The sequence below is a fragment of the Anastrepha ludens genome, chromosome 2 (assembly GCF_028408465.1).
Source record: "Anastrepha ludens isolate Willacy chromosome 2, idAnaLude1.1, whole genome shotgun sequence".
Taxonomy (NCBI): domain Eukaryota; kingdom Metazoa; phylum Arthropoda; class Insecta; order Diptera; family Tephritidae; genus Anastrepha; species Anastrepha ludens.
This window is the reverse complement of record NC_071498.1, coordinates 41,057,716-41,081,219: the sequence shown is the minus strand read 5'-3', so window position 1 is coordinate 41,081,219 and position 23,504 is coordinate 41,057,716. Positions and strand designations below refer to the sequence as shown.

At 36.9% G+C, this 23,504-nt stretch overlaps 1 protein-coding gene across 1 annotated transcript in view; it reads right to left on the bottom strand.

Moving 5' to 3' along the window:
* Window positions 1-15,219: 15,219 nt before the first annotated feature.
* LOC128859328 (putative odorant receptor 85e) overlaps window positions 15,220-23,504 on the bottom strand; it is a 71,500-nt gene continuing 63,215 nt past the window's right edge. Inside the window, 3 exon segments of the mRNA XM_054096311.1 lie at window positions 15,220-15,279; window positions 18,728-18,994; window positions 19,354-19,639. Of these exon segments, the coding sequence (XP_053952286.1) occupies window positions 15,220-15,279; window positions 18,728-18,994; window positions 19,354-19,639 (613 nt within the window).

Here is a 23,504-nt window from a genome sequence, read left to right as displayed (position 1 = left end):
AGTAAATATAAAATATAAATTGAAAATCAGGAAAAAAGAAGATTGTTTTTAAATTTCAAATCAACGCAATTGAATAAACAATCGTCCTTTTTCCTGATCATCCATGAATTTTTCGTTTCAATTTATATATTTTATTAAGCATTGGAGCTTTTTTAACCATTATCCATTTATATTTTTCAAAAAAAAAAAAACGATAAAAAATTTTTTTTCCACGAACACATAATTTCATTTGAACATTCGGATTTCACATTAAATTCTCAAATTTCGTAAGAAATTATTCACTGTTCCAAAATCCACTCCAAAAAAATTCACAAACAATTTTTACATGTTGCACTTACGTTTTTTCCTTATGGCATCCAAATCAGAAAGAAATATTGACACATTGTAACTCACACTATCAATTTGACAATTCAGTTCCGCCCCAAGCGTTAAAAAAGTAAGCGACATTATGGCTGGCTCAAAAGAACGCTGTACCCGTTGCCACTGCTCCGAATTACAACCAAACTTTACGAAACCCATTTTCAATACTTACTTAACAATGTGCATAAGTTTGGTTTAATTCGGTGCAAAGACACGGCGGGTCCACGTTTTGGCATATATTTCGAGACCCTAGTCATCAATAGGTATGAAAATTACCCCGTATTAAAGCACTTATCAACAGCTTTCATTTGATATCCATATTGTACATACACAACCAAAGGTTACCCGGGTCCACGTTTTGACCTATATCTCGAGACCCCAGTCACGTAGCGGCATGAAAAATACTCTGAACTAAAGCATTCACCAACAGCTTCCATTTGATACCCATGTTGTACATACACGTCCGAAGGTTACCCGGGTCCACGTTTTGACCTATATCTCGAGACCCTATCTACCAATAGGTATCCAAACTATACGGAAACCATCTTCAATACCTCCTTAACAATGTGTGTAAGTTTGGTTTAATTCGGTGCAAAGACACGGCGGGTCCACGTTTTGGCATATATTTCCAGACCCTAGTCATCAATAGGTATGAAAATTACCCCGTACTAAAGCACTTATCAACAGCTTTAATTTGATATCCATATTGTACATACACAACCAAAGGTTACCCGGGTCCACGTTTTGACCTATATCTCGAGACCCCAGTCACGGAGCGGCATGAAAAATACTCTGTACTAAAGCATTCACCAACAGCTTCAATTTGATATCCATATTGTACAAACACATTCTAGGGTCCACGTTTTGGTCTCTATCTCGAGACCCTAGTCACGGAGCGGCATGAAAAATACTCTGAACTAAAGCATTCACCAACAGCTTCCATTTGATACCCATATTGTACATACACATCCGAAGGTTACCCGGGTCCACGTTTTGACCTCTATCTCGAGCCCTATCCACCAATAGGTATCTAAACTATACGGAAACCATCTTCAATACCTTCTTAACAATGTGTGTAAGTTTGGTTTAATTCGGTGCAGACACGGCCGGTTAGCGAACACACACAAAAAGTTGACTTTATTTTATATATAAGATTTTTTTCAGTTTGTGTCCGAAAAATCCAAATATCTTACGGAACCCTATTTTTTTCCAAAATAAAATGTAATCCATGTTATTCTTGGATAATGTAGTTTTCGAATGGTGAAAGAATTTTTAAAATCGGTCCAGTAGTTTTTGAGCCTATTCGTTACAAACAAACAAACAAACAAACAAAGTTTTCCTCTTTATAATATTAATATAGATATATTGATGCGGTGCTTCATGCAGTAAAGCCACTATCGGGGAGAGGTTATTTTAGCGTTTGAGGCGCTGATAACGCATTGATTTGATCTGCTGTGGTTTTGAGCACCAACGTCGGCAGGTCCCACGTAAGTAATACCGGACGCTGAACATGCGTATATTTGTTGTAAAGCTTCGCATCACAATGGACCCCCGCATTTACATAAATATGTATGTATGTGTGCCGAAAAACGTATTCCCCTAATCATTTTATTTCGATTAAAATTAATTATTTTCTATTGAAAGAAATCCATTTGACATACATATTTATTTTATTTCATTTTTTTTTTATACTCTACAGGCTTTTGCTAGAGTTTGAGTCAGGTTAAATCAGTTAATTTAATATTCCAAATGCCTAAACTTCGCCGTGATTGAGTGCCTATAAGCGCAAATCTTAAAGTCCTCCGCCCCCCTACATACTTACTTACAGCAATTACTTTAAACAAAGTTTAGTCATTTGTACTTATCCACGGTTTAAATGTCTTACAAGTGTTGGCATTTATCTTTCCACTGACATACTTACACACGTACATACAAATATACACACGAACATATGTCCATACTTGCATACTTTTGCAATACTTATGTGAGAAAAACTTTTTGCCAAATCCACACATCTGCCGATTCTTTATTAACTTAACGCACACACATATTCCAGCACATACAAACATACACTTACGCATGTACACAGTTTATTGACTGCCTGCTCATTTTCCCCAAAAGTAAAGTGAAAAGCCTAAATGAGTAGAAAACTTTTTTATGACCGCCAGGCTTACAGAGATATCTATGTGAATACATTACCCTCCCCTTCTCTACTACAGAAACTAACCGCCGCTGCAGCTTACGCTGCCATTAACAACTTATGCATACATAATGGGTGTTTCTTTTTTTTCATGATTCTTTAAAAAAGTTATAAAATGTTTTAGATCTACTTGAGTGATTTGGAGCTAAGTTTTCACTACTTTCTCTAGAACTGTTTTTTATATTACAATTTATTTTATTGAATTAAGCTTTTTACAAATGAGTATTTACATCAAGTAGGTACTGCTACAAAATATTTTATTTTTTTTGTACTGATAAATCCGGCTGGTAAGACTGCCTGAAGTTATCTCTATTAAAAGATGGTTGACACGGTTTCGGAAGTTTTGGGTCTGAAAAAATTGTTATTAGTAAAGAGAAGAATATCGCTTTGACATAACTACGATGGTTGAAATAAAAAAAAAAACTCAGAACGGCGGACTTGGATATTTCTAAACCTTTTTTAACCGTAAATTGTTCAACAAAAAAGAACTAAATATTAATTAATAATTCTGACTGCAGTTCATGTTATAAACATATACAATGTGGCGCAAAATTAATCACCCTATCGGAGGGCTTATAATTTTTGCAAATGGCAGCGTAAGCGAGTCATATTTCACACTTGTGAACTAGACCGCTGCAATATATTGGGTTGAGGAATAAGTTCATAGCGTTTTTATATTTTCTTTTATTTTACAATGATTTGTTTGCTGTTTGGCAAAGAGTAAGAATTCATTCGATAGAACTCTTTCTGCTCTACAAAACTATGTTAATTTTGTTTTGAGTTATTTTATTTTTTATTAGTTTTGAGGCTTAGAAATGGAATACCCATAAGGCAAAAAAACATTTTGGACACCTGTGGTGCGATTCACTAACACATTTTATCGATATTCGCTTTGTTATCTTTCCTTAACCACAATTGTTACGATTTTGCTATTCAGTAACCCATTTCATTACGAAAATCGACAAGACAAAATCAGCTGTTTGGTTATGATGTCGATTATCGCAATCTCAACGACAATAATTTTGGTGTTGTTATATCAAACGATAAAGAAGAATTAGTGATTTTAATCAAAACTGTGAAATTATATGATCAAAAACTTATTTAAAAAGCGCGAGTATATCCTTTGAGTATTTGGCTTATGATTGGCGTTAGATTGTTGAATGCTTCCGCTGTAGCGCTTAAACCATTCCCCAATACGGCTATTGCCTCCGCCATCATTTTATTCGCCTGGGCACTTGCAGAGCTGCTTTCGGCTAAGATCTATTAAAAATAGCAAGAACAATTAATAAAATGCCACTTTTATGTGTTGAAAATAAATTACCTTTAAGCATCTGCTTGTTGTTTCGCGACTTCTACGGTTTCTACACTCGACTGGGCTAGCATCTATTAAAAAACAATCACCAATGGACAAATATAATAAAATTATTTTACATAAAGTTCAAAAGAAATTACCTTTAGTGCATCTGCCTGTTTTTCTGCTATTTCCAACCATTTCTTCCGAGCATCACCGTCTTCTTCCATGCGCTTTCTTTTCAAGCTCGCCCGTGGTGTTCTCCTGTCTGAGATGTGCGAATTACCTGACCTCAGCGTGAAATTTTCTGCAAGTGACGTCCGTAAAGGCGACGGGGCTTCCGAAATCATGTTTTCATCTTCCACTTCGATACCCATTTGGATTACCTAAAAATTTACACACCAGTAAGTTACACTTTAAAACATACACTTCATGCAATTTACCTCCTCTGGTGGAATATTTTCAGCTGTTGAATCGTGCCCATTCATATATTCTTCCCCTATAAGAGCAGACACCCGCCTCTCGAATTCCGTTAGGGGCTCCTCACTGATAGGCCTGTTACCAGTTAAAGCTTGTTGCCTTCGCCGATTTCGTGCTTTGATGCTGGTGCGGCTTTTTAAGTCCCGCCATACCTTTTTAGGGAAATGATTAACATCTCTCTACTCTTAAGTAATAACACAATATTTTCTTACCGTGTGCCATTGATTGACTGTCTTCACTGCTCCACCCAGACTATTTAACTTTGTTGCTAGCGCGCTCCACTTTTTGTCGCATTCGAACTTACCATGGAGACTGTGGAACCTGGATCCTGCTAGACCCGGGACTTCCATTAGGTAGTCAAGCATACGATTTAGCTGCTCGGGTTTGGCACGGCTTCTTTTAGTAGCTGTCGATGTCATCCTAAAGCAATATACAAAAAGTATTAATAAAACAATAAATTCAAATAAACAGTTATTTTATTGTACTTACTTTATGCAAATATAATTGGTAAAAAACACTTAAAATTGAATGTAAAAGCTTGGCTAGTATGTTTCTTTGTTCTTTTTCTTTGTGTTAGACGCTCATTTTGACATTTAATTTGACAAAGATGCCACTCTCTATCAGTTTGAATAAATAGAAGAAAACAGCTGCTCAGTGTTAGTTAACATAAGTTGGTGAATAGCACAATCGACAGTGCAATCGACATATACTGTCGACAAAACAAACGATTGTCGAATCGATAAGAGTTAGTGAATCGCACTACTGCTCTTTTTTGCTTTTCATCGAGATCAAAAAACTGCCAAAGGCCCGGGACATTTGCGACGGTGTCATAGGCGAGTCTACAGCACGAAAATGGTTTGCAAAGTTCACGAAGCACATTCGAAGGAGAACGGCCGCCAAACCAGACGTGAATTGGCGAAAGAAATGAGCTGCGGTCATAAAATGACTCGCAATCACGTTCATTCAATAGGATTTACCGAAAAATTGGGAGCCTAGGCGTCTCATGAGCTCAAACTGCTTCTCAGCATTTCGCACGCCATCAATCAACACGCGGTCATAAACAGCGCATTTTGTACCGAATCGTCACGGGAAATGAAAAATGGTGTCTATACATAAATATGAAGCAAATTAAGGTGTAGGTGGCTCCAAGAGATACGCCGAAGCCCACAGAATAAGTCTCTTTGACTGAAAAGACCTGATCGACATACGATCAACGGCGGATATATGTGTAATTGATTAACTTATTGATATAATTATTGTTTAAATAAAAGTATTCGGCAAAAACGCTACGAACTTATTTCCCATCCTAATACAAACAGAACGCAAAGAAGTGCTTGCAGGTCAACATAAATATTTACATTTATATTTGATATAAAAGACGTAACAAGTGGAAAAAGGAAGAAGAGGCTTTGTATGAGAGGATGACGACCAACAGTCGCTAGTTACATTCGTATTAACCGCTTCAAATGACTGATGCATTTAACCAGGTGTATGCTATTTAAGCCCGCAATATACGCAAGTATAGCAGAAAAATGAGAATCCAGATGTCTAAATATTTGCCCGACGAAGGCAGGGCAGCTGAGAAGAACATGCGGAGATGATTTTACCTCATACTCTACACAGCTTTTGCAGAGAGGCCTTGAAGCAATCCCAAGTCTCCCCGCATGGACTCTTAATGGTGAATGTCCGGTAAGGATACCTACTTAGTCTTAGAAGTTCCCTCGATCTACCCGTGGCCACATTACTTGTGCATATTTTGTGGGCAAAAAAAAAACATAGAACGTTTACTGGAGTCTCTCAAGCTGCAGAAAATATTATCAGTATCATGACTAGTTCGAAGCGAGTTATACCTATGTTCCTAAATGCACTGGAAATTGAGAGAAAAAGAAGTTCATCAAAGGAACGTTGCAACAAAACAGACAATACGAGAGCTCTACATAGAAACAGATTCTTGAAAAACAGGAAAATAGGAGCCTTACACCAAGCTCGTTACCGTTTTTGATCGGTAGTTGGCAAATTAACAATTATATGAAAATTCATATTTGATAGTTCACACCTGACTTGTCTTAATTTAAAATACCAAGTGAAGGTAAAAAGTAAGTACAATCAAAAATTCGATATTTCGATGATACTTTCTTCCACTGGATAAGCGGTCACATAACGAATGTTATCTGGATCCCTAGATACCGGACGAACTCAAGAAGATAATTGATTTTAAATCAGTCAATCCTTTTCAGTTTATGATCATTCCTTTATGATCAAGATATCTCTAGATAAGGTCGATTTACATCGCACAGGCCAGACCCGTAACCAGACATGTCTTACCTAGAATCAGCGAAAACAGAACTAGATACTTCGTGGGGATATAAACCTACTTTCCACTAGCAAAGTAGTTGGTATCATCGCTAGACACTGCCTAATGAAAACAAATTGTAAGCAGAAGCGTGGAGGACTTGAAAGTTGAACACTTTCTCTCCCATTATCCCGCCCTTGCCAGAACCAAAATCCCTATCTAAATTCTCACTTCTTCGCGCAATGGTTTTACTACATTGGAAATTAGAAATAGAAGCTTGAGACCAAATAAAAGGTATCACAATAGGCCTTCAGGCCTAAGTGGACCCATCTGCAACCCCACGAAGAGTGGTAAACACCGTAACCTTGTATATAACGGTAACACCGGGAAAGCATCAGTTTTAGATCGGGAGCTTAATTCGCATTAAAGTCCCTCACTGACAGCGTACAAGTAGTTTTCGATGCTTCCTCCTTGTGAGGAAAACCAAGCCAAAATGCGTCAAGGCGACACCCGTTACACGTATACGTATATATGTAAGCAATTGTATGGCAATCGAGTAACTTTTTTGTTCCATCTGTCGCTGGTATGTTTTACTGGATTTGCCATTAAAAGATTTTATTCGATTACTTTTTGTTCACAACTGTTAAGAAAGAAACTCAATTTCGCCTTCTTTGACAAATTTCACTTTTACTTTTATTTCAAATGCGTACAAAAAAATTTGTAACAATGCGCCTTTTCTTTTATTCGATTTTTTCTTATTTTCCTTTGCCATTTCTTGTTTTGTGTAAGCTCATCACGTCGATAAGAGAGTTCATACGAGCATAAACTGTTGTTGTTGTTGTTGTTACGAAATTAAAACAATAACAAAACGAGAGTTTGAAGAAGTGTGCAAACTTAGCCTTAGACAATAGCCTAATTCGTTTTGTTTTTGCTCTAGGGGCACTATTTGAAAAATTAAGTTTTAGTTGTTTTGCTGTATTTAGTTTTCTATTTTAAAGCCGAAAAATCATCGCGCGAAGGAAATTTTCTTATTTAGGTCTAAAAAATGTCGGATAGGAAAGTTGTGCGCCCACAGGAAAGAAAGTGAAACATTATTTTATGCAGCCTAGAACTATCGAATTCACACAAAATCAGAAAACTTGCAAGTTGTTGCTCTTCGTCAAAAAGGCATAGGTCAATGGGGCGACAACTTCACGCATTTAATGGACGCAACTTCTGGATGGATTTTTACGCTATATGACAATTTCTAACAATTATTGGACTCATAGACCGAACTCAAAAGCAACAAACTAGTAAGAAAAGGCAGAGACACTAAGAACCTGTGAAAAGAGGGAGAAATGTAAAAAGCAGGAAGTTGGATGATAGAGAAACAACGTTCACAGAAAGAACTAGCTATGATTAGAAGTTGCATTAAACAACTTTCCTAATTCTACAGATTCCCGGCTGAAAACTTGAGCAAGGATTCGAAAATTGCAATCATTTACAAAAGTCCAGAAGGTGGACTGCAAGGTAATTGGATTTAACTCTAGCAATGTTTAGCGCCTCCAGTGACTACCATTCGGTACTAGTGACTACCATTCGGCCTTAGTGACCACCATTCGGTACTGTGCCGATTCAAAACCGGGGGCACGAAACACTATAGTTGATTAGAAAATGTTATTTTTATAAGCTGTTGCTCCTCGTCAGACAATGGTAAACCCCTGATTGTATTTCTGCCATGAAAAAATCTGTAGGACCCTCCATTTCTGAAACACCATCAAGACCCACGCCATAATTAGGTTACCAACGGGCTAGTAGCCTGGATATCAAAAGGCGTATAAGTTTGGCTATTTGATGAAAGAAGATGCTCAGTTTATTATTTTCTTTTATAATCAATTTGTTTTATTTATGTTTTCAATATTAAAAAACTAACGAAAAATTAAGGTTTTTAAAACCATCCTAAAATTATGCAATAATTTCACCACGGTGCATAAGCCACACGCGAAATACAAAATACGTTTTCCAGTGTATTTTTTTACATTTAATTTGACCTCTGGCTTTTTTGACACATTCATGCTTTTGCTTTGTTAGAATGAATGGTTAGTACTACACAAATATTTCAACAAAACTTTACAACAATTATTCTTTTTCATTTAAACTTAATAACACGTAAAAAATCAGTGCTCATCACTGCGAAAAGTATTTTGCTTTTGACTAGTAATGGTGCATAAATATACGTTGGCTAAAAAGACCCGGGCCTAACATGGAAACCACGTTTTTTATTCAAAAATTAGCTTCCTCAAAATTAGTCTCAGTTTCAGCGATAACCTCTTCGTTCGGGTAAAATTTCTTACGGGCGGGCATTTTTTTAAGTCTACGAACAGCCAATAGTCACTGGGAGCCAAGGCCCATTCATTAAAGGTGGTGGCAGTAGACCAACATCAATGTTTTGTACATTTGATTGTCAAAGAATAGTATTGGCTAAGTAGAGAACAAAGAATGAATTTACCTTACTTCATTCTGGGCTGACAGCCACTTAGACACGGCGAAAGAAAAAAAATAAATCAGCTCATTTATCTATTTAATTGATGCCCCTTGCTGCGAGCCAAATCTAGCGAAAACGATGGATGGAAGAACAATTCGAAGTTCAATTCTTGTAGTTTCTTGATAGACTGGTTGATTATTTTGATAGACTTCTGATATGGTGGGTTGTTTTGATAAAATAAAATTTTTTCCTTTGCCACATGGGGTCATTTCTTTGCAATTTCGGCATTCATACCACCAATAACGCTATATAATATTCACTGTTAATGGTATTTCCCTTCTCAGGATAGTCGATGAATATTGTTGTACAATACGCACATCCCAAAATACTAAGGCCTTTCCTGCCGATTGTTGTGATTTCGGGTGTGATTTCGGGTGTCCCACATGACGATCGGTTTGATTCCGGAGTGAAATAATGAATCCATGTTTTATTCATTGTCACATATCGATACGAAAACTCCGGTTTATTACGTTTAAGCATGGCAAACTCTGCTCAGAATCATATACACGTTCTTGTTTTTTGGGTCAACAGTGAGCAAACGCGGCACTTATTTTGAACAAAGCTTTCTCATAGTCAAAAGCTCTTTAAATATAATATCTTTACGGTGTCAGCTAACTCGCACGACTTCACTTTTCGATCATTCGAAACAATTTTGTGGATTTTTTTGATGTTTTCTGGTGTTACCACCATCGGTGTCTGTACGACCACGTTTGAAGTCAGCAAATCATCGTTTTATTTTTGTTTCTGATGGAGCGGAGTCCCCATAACACTTTGCAAGATTCGCTTGAACGGTATTTTTCTCCATCAAAAAGCAGTGTAGAATTAAAACACAAAATACTTTGGATCCATTGTTTTGAAAATAACAAAAGTAAATAGCATCACTCTTAGCACTATAACTCACAAACTATTGAATAGCAGATAATTAAATTGAAACAGCTGGCTTTGTGAGACTAGTACTAACTGAAAAAGAGGTAAATGCAATAAAACTAGTGCTATCTATGTTTTATATGTATGGTATTTAATATTTCATATGGCATAGATTCTATCAACTTTCGGAAAATTCGGCAGGTATTTTCCCCATTCCGCGAGCAACACAGCCTCTAGTCAATTTTTGATGAAACTTTGTGTTCGCGTACTCTATCCTTAAGATAGACCCAATGATTTTCCATAAAGTTTATGTCGAGACCTTGAAGAGGTGTCTGCAAATGTTTTTTGTAGGAAATTAGTCACATTTTAACATCATAAGCTGGATGTTTGGGGTCGTTGTTATTGTTGAAATAAAAACTATTTCCTTGAAATACCCATTTTCTCTCCTTCTAATGTAAATTTTCTATGAGAACGAACACACAAAGTGAGATCTATAGAATCTAGAATAAGATTTCCAGCTCAATTAACTGACACACAATCTCATACTATGTCAGAATCCCCGCCGTGCTTAATAGTTGATTTAAAGTTTAGACTCCTCATATTCTGAGTCCGTAAATCGGTTCAGCATTATTTTTTCATTTATTGTGATCTTTTTTTTATTTGTTTGTATTTCATATTGGTACAGTTTGGTCATTGTTTTGAGTTTTATATCCATTTACAGTGAAGCACTTCTTTGTTTCTTTTTTTTTGTTTGGTAGGTGAGGTAGGGTTCAAAATGCCTTCGCACTTACAGAGACCGTCGTCAACTGCGTCGAATGGTGTAGACACTAAAACAATCCTTGCTATTCTTCTGGGGAGACTCCCTCCCGGAACTACTTTTTGCATCGTCCATTAAATGGGCCAATATTACCCCGTCTGGGTCCACCATATTTGTAGCCAGCTTCATGCTAAAGGCTCGTCTTCTAATGTCTCTGTGCCGTCATACCAGTGGTAAGTGGGGCATGCTCCCAGGTTCCTCTCACATGGGTAGGTGGAGATTATACGCTATCGACAGTTTTATTTTTTTTTTTTGCATATGCAGCAAAACATAGCATCGGAAAATGTTACGCTAATATTATACCGTCTTATACCATCGTGACTTTTTCTCTGCGTTTTGCGCTGCCACTCCGCGCGTTGCAGGTGCAGCCTTATCCTCTTTGCGAAACTTTTAACTGCGTTCCAACAGTCATTTGATACACACATGTTATTAATTAAGGTGTCTGGGCTCAGCTGTTCCCACAAGAATAACTCAATTGTTCCGCGTTCTTCGTTAAAACGATTGCAAAAGAAGAACACGTGCTCCGCGCTTTCTATTGCGTTGTTGTAGCTTGGACAAAACGGAGTATCCTCCATATGAAAACGATGGCGATACTCCAAGAAACATCCCTGACCGCTCATTATTTGGGTTAAATAGTGGTCTACGTCTCCGTGTCTTCCGGTCACCCTTGGCTAATTTTGGCTATAAGTCTATAGGTTCAACGTCCGTTAACAGACGAGTCACATCTGCTTTGCCATTTTTCTAACGAATGCAGACGTTCTGTAGCTTTCTCGTCAGTTGTTGGCTTTACCGCTTGTCTATCATAAAGTTGACCCATTTCCTGCACAACTTTATCTATTGGGTGGTTTCCAGCGATGACGAAAATCACGTCGTCTGATTCGGACCTGTATGCGCACGCAACTCTTGGTGTATTTCGTTGGTGCACCTGAGCTAACATTCGATGATTTAGCTCCTGCCCATATAGGAGCAGCATATAAGATGACTGAATCCACCACCCTTACCAGGAGGTTCTGTCTTGTGCATCAACTCTTTCTGTAAAACCATAGCACAAACCTTGCAACACGCAAAATATGGCCTTCAGTTCGTTTATATGTATAGACGAAATTACCGTCGTCACCAAACTCCAATACATTCATATCAAAACCAAAATGGTAAACCACTAGTAAAAATCCGCTTTGATCATAATTGGAATCAAAATTTACCCCATAACTTATTTGAAAAACATTTTGTTGCTGTTGCAATGCTCACACATTCATAAATGAAAGCTCATTTTCTACAAGGTTTTACAAAACCGCTAACCACAGCAGTAAGTACCAGATTTGTCAAATTACTCTTAGCATCTGCTGTAGGAAATTGCACATTGTATCGTTTTGTTTCTTCATGTACTCGTATCCGAATACGAGAATACAAGCCAACAACATACATACCTATAATTATTTTTGTAGGATCTTAAAATTATGCTGCGACATTCAACCATTTGAAATCATACGCGAAACGCAAAATAATTTAAATTTATTTAACTAGAAGAAATTGCCTCCATCCCCGAACTCAAAATCAAATGCACATAAAACAACAACACTGACTTAAATCCCCTTTGATCATAATTCCAATCAAAATTTACACCATGGCTACTTTGAAAAGCAATTCCAGTAAGCAACACATCGTAATAGAAGCTGAGGTAGCTAGAATAAGGCGATATAAAATCACATTTGCACATCAGTTGATTATGCTAAAAAAAAGTGCATAAAACAGCAAATCTCATCATCACTAATAATCAGTTGATGAGTCATATGAAGGTAAGCTATTTTACAGTTACTCAAAGTGTTTTGACATCTACTAATCTATCGAAATTCAGACGTATTGTTTAAGAAAATATGTATGTACTTTTTCATGGTTTTCTTGCAATATTTGGTATTATTTGACAAATAAAACTAATTCATAAGCCAACAGTAGGAAATACTGTATTTCCGTTTCAAAAACCACAGTGTGACATTTTATATGAGTTAATAGTTTAATTCCATGGGAGCAAATGGGGTATACAGGGTTTGATTGAAAAGTAATGAGCCTTTCCGCGCGGAGCGCCTGCCAAGCGATCAACCGAATCGGCTGGTGGGGGAAAATGATCGTTGGACCTTCCCCTTCCACTAGAAACCGGTCCCAGTTCACTGGCAACAGCGGTGCAGTCAACATCGCTCCGCGCGTGAAAGCTGTTTTAAAAGTGTGTTAGTATTTTGCAGTGGCGAAAATGCAGCGATCGTTGGAGCAACGTTACTTGATAAAATTTTGCGTAAAGCTAAACAAGGAGTTTGTACCTCCAGGAAGCACTGTAAACGCGGCATTTTACAAAGAAGTGCTCCTTCGGCTGAAAAACCGCGTCGCCCGGATTCGGCCCGACCTCGTCAACAATTGGACCATTCATCACGTAAATGCGCCGGCGCACACCGCCTTCCTCTGCACCTCTACATTGGCCAAGACGGAGGTTCCGGTGCTTCCTCACCCTCCCTACAGCCCAGACCTGTCCCCTCCGGGCTTCTTCTTGTTCCCGCGCCTGAAAAGAAAGCTGAAGAGGAGGCGTTTCGACTCCATCGAGGCGATCCAAAAAACTGTGACAGCCAAATTGAAAGCGATTCCGGCGGATGAGTTTAAAAAATGTTTCCTGCAGTGGAAGGACCGCTACTAGCGGTGTATTGACGCTCAAGGGTCCTATTTTGAAGAATATTAAATAGTTGTATAAGCCAAAAGGTTTAATAAAACTGCTTAAAAAAAATAAGGCTCATTACTTTTCAATCAAACCCTGTAAAAACGAATTTCACACAATATTTCAAACAAAATATTGGAAAATAATATTTAGAAAACCCTTTTAAATAAAACTCACTAGCTTACGTAACCTTTTTTTAAGTTTTTAATTTATAGAATTTTTTTTCTTTGTATTGCATTCGCTTCAAAACTTTGTTCAACTGTTTGCTTCGAAAATGAATCCTGCTTTTGAAAAAGTCAATTGTGACATTGCTGCTTTTTCCAATAGTAAAGGGTAATCAATTTAGAGGTTTTGGATTTTAAATTCAAATAAAACAACGAAAATTGAAATAAAACACCGAAAATTCAAATTGATTAAGCAATCTTTATTATTTTTGGGTAGAACCATCCATGACATTTATTTTTGAAATATAATTCCTTTGAACTGTTGGCCTCAACTGCGCCGTAAATTGGCTATCCGAACACAACATTTTTGAATGACTCGCTGAAGGACTTCTCTCAGCGGTATCTCTTGAATAACTTTTGTAATGTTGGCCTCCAATGCCTTAATCAGAGCTGGTTTATACCGAAAGTATTTAGACTTTACATTCCCCTACAATCCAAGGGGATGCGAGGCCAGAGATAAATTGCTCACCGAAACGACAACGCAGCAAATCCATTGTTTCCCGAGCTGTATGGCAAGTAGCGCCGTCTTGTTGGAATCAAATATTGTGGTTTCAATTTGCGGCTTCAAAACGACGTTTATGATGGCGCGATAGCGTTCGCCATTCACTGTTACATTGGCGCCAGCATCGTCTGTGAGAAAATATAGGCCGATTATTCCTCCTGCCCGGAGGCTGCACCAATGCTGCACGGAGGCTGTTATTTTCAATGGATGTAATGGCTGTTTTTCAATGGTTTCAGGTTACTCTTTGGTACGAATACGACAATTCTGCATATTGACGTAGCCATTAAGACAAAAATGGGCCTCATGGCTGTACACCATAAGTTGGCCTGAGCGCGCAATGAATACATTTCACAGAGAGTCGATTTTCGTTGTACAATTGTACGATTTGTAAACGTAGTTGAGGCGTAAACATTTCGTATGACTCTTGCACACTTGTCCTATTGTACGAGCATAATTACGAGTATAATAGACCAACTGAAGCTCCTCAGGCACTTTTACGTTCGCTATGGTTTACGTACGATTTGATATTTTGATCAACAAATCACTCTTACGATCATTTTATGAATGAATGATGACTAACGCATGTGTACCAATTAATTGAGATAACGGTATATCAAATGCTCTTAGCAGACGATGTCGAAAATAGATATGTGAGAAACCTTCTTGAAAGCTGAGACAAGCATTTGTGTTAGTTTTGCTTTTGCTTGTTTTGGTAGATGCAAAGAGTTTATATTATAAAATTCTGGTAACTATGTACGTTAACGAAATAATTTCGAAAGACTCTCCAAAGCCAATTCAAAGCGGTGGTTTTAGTTAAAGGAGTGCAAATGACAGGAATATTTTAGTATATCAAAACATTTTCTTGACAAACTGTATGCATATGTTGCAAGTCTACGCATCTTTATTAATCTTATACTGCTTACAAGGCTAGACATTTTGAATAAAATGAATTTTGTATTATTTTTAAGGCTTAGCCGCTAATTTCTGCAACAGTGTCAAAAAAGAGAATGCTTGAGTAACTACCTGAAAAATAGAGAAAGGCAAAAAATTAAAAATTAAAATAAAATTAGAAATAAAAATGAAAACCAGGGATATATACGAGATGCGGCCGATAAAATCGCGAACCAGGTATAGGGCTATTCAATAGGTGCGCTTCAACTTTTTTCCGATAGGGAGGGCGAACGACGCAACGTGGTGGTCATGCAAAAGAAATCGAATTTCATTCTTAAATGTATATGTTCAAACTCGATAATAAAAAAAAAAATTAGTTAAAAAAGTCAAACCGTTTGTGTTTTATTCAAAAAAGTTCAAAAGTTGAAGCGCTCTTACTGAAAACCCCTATACTTAGCGCGGACTCACCATCTCGTTACTACATTTTTAGTATAAATAGATAATACTAATAATAATAATTTAGTATAAATAAATAAACCATTACCCCTTGAACAAGCTGCAACGCGCCATGCCAACGGAAACTGCAATTTTTTTTTTAAATATGATATCGATGCTTTAGAGACCTACACCTTTATATGGAATGGTAAAAAAATGAGCTCACCTATTTTAACTAGTGAGAGAAAGTGTGAAGACGATCTCCTCCCAGTGCCGGTAGTATCGGAAGAAAATATATATCCAAAAAGTCAAACATTTAGTATTAGTTAGCCGAAGAATTATGATACATTATGGCAGATAGTAGACGAACTACAGTTTAGCAGCGAATGATTTGCAGAGATTTTACATAAAACTTTGTGCGCGTGGGGTACCGCGAATGCTCACACCGCTCAACAAGTAGCGAGTTGTAGAGATCTTTTGGAGTGATTTGAGCTTCTTTGTGATTGTGACCGCTGATGTGCCCAAGGCAACAAGACTGGACCGAAAAAAGTTGTAAAAGTACTTTTATCTGCATCTCTATCTTTTCCCCCCATAAGCTAACTTTTTCATAGTTGATATGTAATTTTTTCTGCTTATTTTAAATCCACACTTAAAAATACATTTTGGAGTTAATATTTAAATAACTTTTCATCTTCCTTATATCCAATGCTGAAATGTAGCCAAGTCGAACCCTGTATTTAAACTTCTGTTGAGGGGATTTCAGCACAATAAAATGAAATTTTGTTTATCCTTCTAAAAGCTAACTAAATGGTTGACATCGGAACTCAAAAGGCAATCAGAACGGAATATAAAACTCCTCAAACCCAGACCTATGGCACATTTCTTTATAGAATCGATTGTCAAATGATAAAGTTAAAATAAACGAAACAATTTCGGCGGTTCTTAGATGGATAAACAAAATTTGGTTGTAGCGACGAAATCCTATCACCGAAAGCCTTAAAAAAAGTGGGCTTTTACAATTTTTTTTTCGAATAACGGCCATTTAAAGTGGAAAAACCGGCGCGAAAAGTATTACTACCATTTTCTGGGATACCGTGGAAGTTTTATTACCTGATTACTTTGCCTGAAGGGCATTTACTGATTAAGTAGTCACACAGAAGAGGCGCAGCAAGTTAGCGCAGCGAATGTTGCTTCTGCAAAACAACGCGCCCATCACACCACTCGGGCTGTGAGAGATGCTTTGAAAGCTGCAGAATTCATTGAAATTGGTCGCCTATCCTACTATCCGGAACTGGCTCTCAGTAACTTTCCCTTTTTTTTAATTAAGAAAAGTTTTATTATCCTTGTGTACAAGTACGGCCGTGTATAAAAAGGAAATACGGACACGAAAATATTTGGACAATAGGAGATGAGCTCGACCGTAAAAAAAAAATCTTTTCAGTGGCATGATGACAGTTAGTTCCCTTTTTTTTGCAAATCATCGCATCCGAAATTTGAGACAAATGTCTTTTTTAAGAATTTGTATATCGAAAACTATTAGCTCTTCAAGAAAAAATCATTTATACAAAATTTTAATGCAAAATGTAAATTTTTTCCATTCATTTTTTTTTTATCCATTCATTGAGACAGTTTGCGATACTCTCGTAAGAAGTGAACCGCTTTCCAACAAGATCGGACTGCATTGATCGGAACAGATGGTAATCCGAAGGTGCAATGTCTGGGGAATACGGCGGGTGGGCCGAGATTCCCCAATTCAGCCCCTCTAAATATTTCTGGATCGATTTAACCACATGTGGCCTGGCGTTGTCATGCAGTAAAATCAGTTTGTCATGTCTACCGTCCCATTTCGGCTGTTTTTCTTTGAGTGCTCGATTCAAACGCATTAGCTGTAGTCGGTAACGATCGAACGATCACCAGTGATGGTTTCAGATGGTTTAAGGAGTTCATAAATGATGACACCCTTCTGATCCCGCCAGATGCACAACATAACCTTTGAAGCATGAATTTTTTTTTTCGCTATCGAGGGACCAGGCAGGCTGGTTCACCTGGCAGTCTCGAACAATTTCGACGCTTAGGGTTATCATAATACATCTATTTTTCATCGCCAGTGACGATGCGATGAAGAAACCCTCTTCTTTTCTGCCGTTCAAGAACCATCTCACACGTCCCCAAACGTATCTCGATTTCCTCCTCTCTCGATATATCCTTCAATTGATGTGGCACCCAGTTACCTGCTTTCTGGACCATTTCCATCTCATGCAAACGTTTACCGACGGTTGATCTGTCAACATTCAATTTTTTAGACATATCATTAAGGATTCGACATGAGTCTTCATCCAATAATTGTTGTAGTTGAGTATCTTCGAATTTTTTCGGTGCCCCTTCCCGATCTTTATCACACACGTCAAAATTGCCACTTTGGAAGCGGCGAAACCACTCTTTACAAGTTGTATTTGATGGAACGTGATTACCGTAAATATTGATCAATATGCGACAAGTTTCAGCTGCACTTTTCTTTAAAAAGTAATAATGAAGCAAATGCTTTTTTTCGAGACGAACGTGGACATTTTTGGTTTCAGATAAAAAAGGATCTTTACACTTCAAACGAATGTCAACTACTCCGATTGAGACCTCACATATACACCTTCAAATCACCAGTACATATATATTCAGAGGGAACACAAAATAGTATCAGCAGCGACACCTCTTTTACGAGGTCGGAAACTTATTCCCATACCCACTATTTTTTTGTATTGGATGAGTTTTGAACAATAAAAATTGGTGTTGAAGCAAATTATTTAAAAATAATAATATTATATAATATACATAAATAATATACAAATTGCATAAATTGATTTAATGACTTCTTCTTGTAAAATTCATAGTTTTCGAAAAAAAAATCACAAAAGGGCATTTCTTTTAAATTCCAATTGCGAATACGGATAGTTCGCACCTGAACTACTACAAAACTACAAAGTTTAATCAAAATCAGCCATCCTTTTCCTACGGAACTCTCCAACGCGAAAAGTGTATTTAAATTGAGAAATAAAAAAACATCGCACTTGACTTTTCATACATTAAGTACCTAACGCTCCAATTTTATCAGCCACATCTCGTATATTAATTCAAACATTTCGCCACTTACCGACCGCAAACGTTCAATGTCCATTACATAGAATTTACCCGCTGTTAGCCGCACAGCACGTTTGGTATTCACCAACATGATGAGAACATCCTGACGTATAGCACTAATATGTGTATGAGTCCACCATTGTGATCGCCAGAAAGCTTCACCACAACGTAAACTATGTTCGCGTAACAACTCACCAAAATAAGTAAACATAAGTAACTCGATGACTGTTAAAGTTAGATATTGGACCAAATTCAAAATGCGTACCAACGAACGTTCGCCCTAGGGAAAACGAGAAAAGTTGAATGAAATCAGTAAGAAAGTCCACACTAATAAAGCAATTCACTTATGAAAATTTATGCTGAAAATGTATTGTAATATATTATATGTTATTTCAACGAACTTTAGACAAAACAACTTAAGGTGACTTAGCACTTTCTGACTGCGACGCGCCAAATTTTTGGGCGCTAATGTAATATAATATTTGAACGGTTAAGGATATCAACTTAGCTTAGGATTCGAATTAGTGTAATTTACATAAAATTTTATTTTTTTCTATTAAGCATCTGACTTGTTCACGTAGCAGCTAAATCTGCTGAAGCTGGTTGTTTTATCAAAGTCCGGAGGTTTCATTAACTCACAGCAACGCCAACGAAAACAAGCAAACAGAGCTGCAGCGTAACTTGTATCGATTTAACAAGACAATAGGGATTAAAAAGTTCTTCCATCTCCTTGCAGGCTTCCAAAATAAAGCGATGCAGGTGAACGCACTGCTCTACACCAGATTTCAGAGCTGCAGGAAAAGCTTTTGGTGGTTGTAGGACGTGTAAATGTTCGAGTATAGAGAGATCGGTTAAAAGTTCCTTGCAGTACAAATACTGATTCAGTTCGTCGTCCAAATATGTTGGTAGTTCAGCCTGCTCTTTGCTAAAGGAAATAAAATTTAAAAAAATTGTAATCAAGAATTTATGCATCTGCAGAATATTCGGTGTTCGAAAGATATTGTAAGGCTGTAATCACTAATCAATAAAAAAACACAACATATGCTGTGCAATATATTCGCATGCCTTCGAAAGAGTAGTAAGCAATACAATAACAAATAAGAGAATATACAAAATGGCGCAAAATTAATCATCCAATTAATTTTTTGAACAATTTTTTTTTCTAAATAAAAAAAGGATTTTGAGTGATGGAAATTTTTGTTTAGACATTTACGCGCTCTATTTCTAGCCTGTTTTTGTATGCTCCAGCTAACGAATTCACGAATTTGACATATAACGCCATTTGCAATAATTGTAAATCCTCCGATAGGTTGTTTAATTTTGCGTCACCTTATAGACATACCTTTTTCCTAAGTTTAAACAGATTGTATCGGAAAAAAGTTTCTATTACAAATTATTAAATTATTTTTGCGCCACCTTGTAGAAATCAGAAAGCATCTTTTTTCATCTTTGCTTTGCCGGCTTATTTACGCTTATTCCTGCATATCCTGTCTAATGGAGTTTAGCACACGGCGCAGAAACAAAAAACAAAACACACAAAACAACAAACAAAAGAACAATTTTTTAAAACAAAAAAGTTTTGTTTTCAAAATTTTAATTGTAAAAGGAATTATTGAATAATTTGATTATTACAGCGTGATTATTTGATTTATTTGATTATTTCAAAGCTTATTATCAAGAAACAGTACTTCGATCGATTTACTCATTCAGGTTTTGTATCAGTTTCAAATTAATTTTATGATTTTTTCACACATTCCGGCTTATGCGCACGCCTCTTTTCTAAATTTATGCATTTTTTATCGCAAAAAAAACCTTCTTTTAGAGAATAGCTTCAAAATACAATGGCCCCTATGTTAATCGGAGCAATCAGTGCATAGTTATTAGCGGACACACGTATTCTGGAACTCCATTTTAAAAGTAAGATGATTTTTCTTGCAGGTAATATAATTTCTAATTACATTTCACATGAATAAATAAATAAATATTGAAAAATCCCAAAAGAGAGATGTTAAGTTCCAAAATTAAAAGCAATAACTTTGAAACTTCTCTCTAAAGGTAGTCACACTTTTGCCTGCCCAGACAGCCACCTCATTTATAGCTAAAATTTAAACCTAAAATACACTACAGTGATTAGAAAGACGAGCCGAAACGCATACTTTTGGCACCTTGCAGTAGACGCCAAAGCCAACTTTATCGTTCGTCCCCTTTCTGTGTTAACCTCGTATCTACAAAATCATAATTTTCAGTAAATCGATAACAATATTTAGAGTTATTTAACTTCTATGAAAAGTTATAACTTATTTGATACGATACTTATCGTTGATACGCGGTTTTTGAATTCGAACATGTAGATACGAGAAAAATCGAAACGCTCTGAAAAAAATTCTATAATCATATTGTGTGTTTTGTTTTACGGAACAGGAGTGCTAAGGGATGTTTTTCACTAAAAATCTCAATTTCGCAAAAAATGAAGTTACGAGGTTAACACAGAAAGGGAACGAATAGCCTATGTAAATATGTTTCATCCAAATAATAGTCGACAGGATTAGTTAGACCCTGACCGAGTATTATGGCCTAGAGTAGAACATCTAAATCGCGCCATTGACTAGTTGCGGCATGCCGAGCAGTTGTAATACAGCGCACGCTCGATAACGTGAACGCTCTAAAGCGTGAACACCCCAAAACGTCAACAGACATTTTTGTGCGTTGGCTACTCTAAAACGTGAACAAACCCAAAAGGCTCTATAACATAAACAATAAACGTTACAATTATTTGAATGTAGTTTACATTGATCTCAAATAATTCTAAAATTGGGGAATCCCCTAATTACAAAATAGGCATTTTATTCGTAATTCCATGTAAGGAGACAAAAATATATCAGTCGCGGTTTTGGTTTTGCAAAGAGTGTTTCGTCTTATGTTTTCTGGTGAAAATAAGTTCTAAAAAACCCGTATGCTTGACATTAACACAAAAGGCTAAAATTCTCGGTTTTTTAAAAAAAGGCTCATCTGTGACGATTTTAGCAAAGAAATATAATGTTGCTAAATCAACAATTTGTAACATTAAAGCGAAAAAGCAAGTGATTTTAAAATGCGTAAACAACACGTATTGTGAATCTGGAAATAGAAAAACACTGCGTTTCTTTAGAGTTGCCCAAAATGGAGAGAGCTCTTTATCGTGGGTTTATCCGAATGGGAGATAAAAACTGGCCAGTAAGTGCTCTAATGTTGAAAGAAAAGGCAGAAACACTGCATGCAAAATTTAAAGAAAATGAAGCAAACTTCTTCGCTAGTGATGGATGGCTCCAAGGATTCAAGAAGAGGTACGGTATTCGTGTTCTTAAAATATCAGGCGAAAAACTGTCTTCGCAACCTCATCTAGTGGATCCGTTTAAAGAAAAACTTAAAGCTAAAATGACCGAATTGGAGTTGTGCAACGTTCAGTTATATATATTTATAATGCAGATGAGTCGGGGTTATTCTGGAGACTTTTGCCAGAGAAAACGTACTCGTCAAGTTTGGAGAAAAGAGCCCCAGGGGTAAAGTCCAAGAAGCAGCAAATCACGTTTTTATGCTGTTCAAACGCCACTGGATCCCACATGCTTAAGCTTTTGGTAATTTGAAAGGCGAAGAATCCACGCTGCTTTAAAAACTTTCAGTGTCCCATCGACTATAAGTGCTCGAAATCCGCCTGGATGACGTCGGCTATTTTCAAGCCATGGTTTCACGCGTCATTTGTTCCACAGGTGAATATTCCCTTTAAGTTTTGTCCGATTTTTAAGGTTAACTGGTTGTTTTTAAAGGTTATATCGTTTTTAAAGTAGAAAGCCTTACCAATTAAAGCTCTCCTCCTAATCGACAACGCTTCTTCTCCCCCCAATGAAGAATGGGCAAATTTCGGCAATGTTTATGCCACCAAATGTTACACCCCTCATTCAACCGATGGATCAGAATGCAATAAAAATAACTAAGTTGCATTACAGAAACAGTCTTCTAGCTTCAATAACAGCGACAAAGTCTGAGTTGCTCGAGTCGTTGAAAAAAATTAACTTCAAAACAGCTATAAATCTTTTGGATGCGGCTTGGTTTCGTGTTGGTGAAGCAACATTAGCTAAGTGCTGGAACAGTATTTTAAATTTTGCGGTAAACAATGATGATCCCGAAGATAATGTTCCGTTGTCGGTTTTAAAAGAAAAATAGGAAGCTGAACTTCGCATCTTGATGAGCAACACCGTCGATCTCCTTAGTAGTTTAAATCCTGAAGTTCGCTCGTGTTCGCAGATATGCTCAAAGATATGTATGTGGGTTATTGAAAAAACTTTTTTTTATTAAAAATTTCAGATTGAATTCACGTTACCAGTCATTCATGAATGGAACGAAGATATAGAGGAGGGCAATGCAGATGACGATCATCAACAAGAGAACGAATCCGATGATGACAGCGTATCAGAGCAACTGAAGAAAATTAAGCCGACAGTAGCAGTTGAAATTTTCAACAATGCGTTAATATGGGCTGGCCATGAAGGCGTCGATCAAAATGAAATGAGTGTGCAAGGACGGTTAAGGGAGAAAGCTGTGCTTCAAGTTAAAAAAAAACAGATGACTGATTTTTTTAAATAAAACCATCGTATGACTTAATTTTCAATTAATATGTAACGAAAACAAGAATAAAATGTGAATTTAAATCTGAAAAAATATATTTATTTGGTCTTTTTGGGCATTCCAAAACGTGAACACTTTTGTTAACGTGAACTGCCTTGGTTTGAATTAGTTCACGTTATCGAGCGTGC